At 17.1% G+C, this 5,000-nt stretch overlaps 3 protein-coding genes across 3 annotated transcripts in view; 1 reads left to right on the top strand and 2 right to left on the bottom strand.

Moving 5' to 3' along the window:
* The window catches only part of PADL01_0614700 (conserved Plasmodium protein, unknown function), a gene marked incomplete at both ends in the record, with an annotated part of 4,785 nt that extends 2,341 nt beyond the window's left edge, over positions 1-2,444 (bottom strand). Inside the window, one exon of the mRNA XM_028680878.1 lies at positions 1-2,444. This exon is cut by the window's left edge and continues 2,341 nt beyond it. Coding sequence (XP_028537312.1) covers positions 1-2,444 — 2,444 coding nt within the window.
* Positions 2,445-3,221: 777 nt separating this feature from the next.
* On the top strand, positions 3,222-3,899 carry PADL01_0614600 (conserved Plasmodium protein, unknown function; the record flags this gene model as incomplete). Its single annotated transcript, XM_028680877.1, has 1 exon — positions 3,222-3,899. The coding sequence occupies one exon, from the start codon at positions 3,222-3,224 to the stop codon at positions 3,897-3,899; it is 678 nt and encodes a 225-aa protein (XP_028537311.1).
* Positions 3,900-4,241: 342 nt separating this feature from the next.
* The window catches only part of PADL01_0614500 (kinetochore protein NDC80,putative), a gene marked incomplete at both ends in the record, with an annotated part of 2,214 nt that continues 1,455 nt past the window's right edge, over positions 4,242-5,000 (bottom strand). Inside the window, 5 exons of the mRNA XM_028680876.1 lie at positions 4,242-4,308; positions 4,430-4,482; positions 4,566-4,688; positions 4,783-4,812; positions 4,953-5,000. The exon at positions 4,953-5,000 is cut by the window's right edge and continues 1,455 nt beyond it. Coding sequence (XP_028537310.1) covers positions 4,242-4,308; positions 4,430-4,482; positions 4,566-4,688; positions 4,783-4,812; positions 4,953-5,000 — 321 coding nt within the window. The remainder of the gene's footprint in view (positions 4,309-4,429; positions 4,483-4,565; positions 4,689-4,782; positions 4,813-4,952) is intronic.

Genomic DNA, 5,000 nt, shown 5'->3' with positions numbered 1-5,000 from the left:
AATATGGATGGTCTATTATAAGTCTTACATTTTTTATTCACACAATTATTATTCTCAATAACATTATTATTATTATTATTGTGGTCATTATTATTATTATTATTATTGTCACTACTGTGGTTGTTATTATTTTCTTTTTTTTTTATCCCTTCAAAATTCCAATTAACCCTTTTATCACACTTCTCATTCTTATTATATTGACTATTTTTTTCATGTGTATTTCCTACTACATATATATTTTCAAAATAATTCTTTGACTTTTTATTTAAAAAATTAATATTGTCTATATCCAAATTAAGTAAAAAAACATACTGCAAGAATAATAGTAGTGATATATTTTTATATATACTTTTTCTTTTATTATATATATCTCCTCTTGTAATTACATTTTTAATATAATCAATTATATGATGATTTAAATCATTATAATAATTTGTTATACCACAATTTTGTTCATAATTAAAAATATCCTCATTGTAAATATGAATAGGATATGATAAGTAATTATCATTTTTATTGTGAATAATATATTCCTTTTCATTTATTTTTTTTATATTATTATTTTGTATATTTTTTATATTTTTTATGTCCTTCATTTTATATTCATCACTTTCATTTTCATAATATATATTTACATTATGCTCATAATCCTTCAAATTAAATATATGAAATTTTCTTTTCATATATACATATCTCATTAAAAAGGATAATGTTAAAATAAAAAAAGACCACTTATTATCATCATATATTATATTATTAGATATATTTTTTGAATAGTAGATACAAAATTGTTCTATAAATTTATGAATAAAATAATAATTATTCATTTCTAAAAAGGAATGTAACATATTTAAATAAAATAAAAATTTTGTGTCATACGTATGAACATATATCTTGTTATTATTATATTTATTATTATTTATGTTAGATAAAAGATATGATGGAAAAAAAAAATTTTTCATATAATATTCAATAAAATTTGATGTATTTATAGGCAAATAATATAATTTGTATTTATCTTTTATATATTCTGATATATTTTCATTTGTTTTTATGTCTGTGTATATAGATTCATTATATGTACTTTTTGGGTATAAAATATATTTTGATAATATATTATTTTGAAAAAAATAATTTATAAAATTTATAATAAACATATTTTCTTTATTTAATAACTTGTAAATATATTTTTTAAAAAATAATAATACTAAACGATGTTCATGAGATATATGAAAATAATTCAAAATAAGTAAACGATCATAAAAATCATAAAATGTTATATTTCTTTTAATTTTTTTATATATTTTATAAACATTTTGTTTATTTTCTCTTTTTAAAGTTACAAAAAGGATATTATATTTTTTTCTCATTTTTAAATAAATATCAATAATTTTGTTATTATAATTAATATTATCATATAAATTTTTATTATTATTATTATTTTTATTTTTTTCTGTATTATAAATAGGTAATATATTTCTTTCATCATTAATTTTATCATTTATATTTATGTCTTTATTTTTTTCATTATATATATGTTTAATAATTTTATCTTTTTCTTTTTTTACCACCTTATGTAATACCCTTGCATGGTCTAATATAAATTTATATTTATTTTGATCAATAATATTTAATAACTCTATTTTTTTCTCAAAAGATATATTATCATTCTTATTATAATAAATATATTTTAATAATAAATGATATAATATATTTTCCTTGATATTATAATCGCAGAGTCTAAAAGTCGACACTATATTTTTTATATATCTATAAGATATATTTGGTGGCAAATATTGTGTGCATAACCAGTCATTTAATTTATTTCTATCTTTATAAAAAAAATTATTTTTTTTTCCTTTTAATAAAGAATAATTATTCAAATGGGTGAAAAGGGAAAAGGGTTCTTCTTCTTTAACTTGTGGATTCATAAAATTAAAATGATTACAAACACTATTTGTATTATATATATGATATATATTATTGTATATATTATATATATTATATATATTATTTATATTCTCCTTGTTTACATTTTTTATATCATCTTTTATATTTTTTTTTTTTTCTTCATTGTCTTTGACATTATGTTCTATAACATCTGCATTATATTTGTCATCATTTATTTTAACACCTACAATAGGTGCATTTAATAGACTTACAAATATTGCATTATCCTTATTAAAATAAATTACATTATTATTTTTTCTGTAACACGATTTATAAGAATTACCATTAACATATTTATTAATATTAATATTAATATTGTGTTTATATTTATCTTTATTTGTTTTTCTTTTAAACCAGTTGTCACATAATAAAATTTTATTGTTTACATATAATAAGTCATTCTTTTTATTAACTCTACAATTTTGTATGCAATCATAAATTTTTATTACAATGTTATAAACAAGTAATAAAAAAAAGGAAACATAATTAGGCATATCTACATATAAATAGAAATATATACCTTGACATTTGTCATATTGTGTATGCAATGAATTTCATAACTTTTCTTCTCCTCTTTCTCATTTTTTATAAATAAATAAATAAAATATATATATATATATATTATATATTTTTTACATTTTTAAAATAATTTTTTTTTTTTTTTTTTTTGTCATCTCACGCTTGAACACTTAAATGTTTTTAATATTAATAATGATCAAATTGAGATATAAATAATATGTTCGTAAAAAAAAAATTAAAAAATAATAATAATAAAAAAAAAAAAAAAAAAAAAAAAAAGTTACTCAAAATATTATAATACGTACATTATTTTATATATATACACTTCTTCATAAGTGCCAAAAGAATATATATATATATAATATATATAATAATATTCCATTATATTTTATTTAAATAAGCATCTCCCAAATTTAAAATATATATAATATATATATATATATATATATATATATACATATGTTACATTTTTTTTTTTTTTTTTTTTTACTTTAATTTTTTTGTCATTTATATTATGAAGGAACAAAATTGAGGTTTAAAAATAAAATCATAAAATAATATATACATATTGTAATAACTATATATTTTTAAATCCCCTTTTCGTAATTAAAAAAAAAGTTCCTCTTAAAAAAAAAATAATCATACAATATAATATTTTTTATATATCCAATTATATATATATATATATATATTTATTTATTTATTCATTTATATATATATATATTTTTTTTTTTTTTTTGTATTATAATAATATGGAAGATGCCTATGCGGGTCTCTGTTCACAGAGCGTTTTCGAACCCAAAATTGATTTTACACTTTATATAAACAAATCAATAAAATTATTTTTAAAAGATATAAATATATCTAAATATGATAAAAATAATGTAGATAATAAAAAAGATATAAATACAAGTGATACCAAAAATATTGAAACATCAAGTGGTGATCAAAATGAAAATACTGAAAAAAATAAACAGTCAGATATTTTAAAAAATCATCATCTTTTAAAAGAAAATGATGCATTTTTAAATGGTTATCTCTACTTTTCTAGAATTGGTCATAACATAAATTTATTATTAAATGAATTGTCGTCAATAAAAAAAGATTTCACTTTCTTAAATAAAGAAACCAGAAAAAAAATCAAAAAATTCAAACAGGTTAAAAACAAAAATATTATATATAAAGATTTATTACAAGATATAAAACAAAAACGTAAAAGAAAAGAATTATATGAAAAGTTAAGTGTTGAAATAAAAAAGTTAGATGAAGTGAAAAAAGTTCAACATAAACAACAAATAGAAAAAGACGAAATAAATAATTTAGAGCATAAAATTTTAAATATAGAAAATATTATTAAGTCTAATAATGAGCATATACAAGAAACCATAAATCAAATTAATAAAATTGTATCGGAGAATATACAAATATAACATCTAAACCATAATATAACAACCAAAAAAATGAAAATGAAATGAAACTGAAATGAAAATGAATAGAAATTATAGTATATACATATAAATATATTTATATATATATATATTTATATGTACTGAAAAAAAAAAAAAAATTATGCTCACTACTCATGTATTTATTATAGAATATATATTAACATTTTATATTGCATAATATACATTTCTTTATAATTCATAACTATTTCATTTTTTTTTTTTTATTATATTTCATTCTTTATTTGTTTATCTACATGTTCTCAATTTCTTTTTTATTTTATTATTATCTTATTATTATTTTTTTTGTTATAATTTTGCAACATTTTATTCAACTAGACTTTTTTGAAGATCTTTGTATAGATCCAAATCCTTTTTCTTTTCTTCCAACACACTGAAAATAAAGAGAAGAAATGAAATAAAAAAAAAAAAAAAAGAGAGAAAAATATGTATGCATATATATATATATATATATGTGTAAATATATATATATATAATTATATATTTTTCCTTACATGGATATATAAGACTTGCTGTATTTTTTTAACTCTATCAGAACAGCGCACGCCTAAAAAGAAAAAAATAAAATGAATGAACGGACACACATATATATATATATATATATATTTTTATTTATTTATTTAATTTTACCTTTTGAAGCACTGACAATTTCTCCTTAAATTTTTTCTCATTTTCCTCTTTTATCTTTTCAACTTCATCTTCCTTCTGTTCCCTCGATGCCCTAACCTTATTGAACATCTCATTGGTCTCATTCTGCATAAGCATAAAAAATATAAACACACATATATATACATATATATATATTTATTTATTTATTTATTCACATTCATGTAATATTATTCATTACCAATTTCTCTTCAGCCTCTGCCAACATTTTCTATAAAAAAAAAAAAAAAAAAAAAAAATACATATACATATACATATACATATATATTAAAATTTTATGATATATAAATATATAATCAAACAAGTTTGATTTATCAAAATAATAGTTTTATATTAGCACATATAACTTACCTCATTTTCTGCTACCAGTTGATTTAACGTTTGAGTAGACTTGTTGAC

This window comes from Plasmodium sp. gorilla clade G2 (assembly GCF_900097015.1).
Source record: "Plasmodium sp. gorilla clade G2 genome assembly, chromosome: 6".
Taxonomy (NCBI): Eukaryota; Apicomplexa; class Aconoidasida; order Haemosporida; family Plasmodiidae; genus Plasmodium; species Plasmodium adleri (nom. inval.).
The sequence above is the reverse complement of the archived record's forward strand: the minus strand, read 5'-3'. Positions and strand labels throughout refer to the sequence as shown.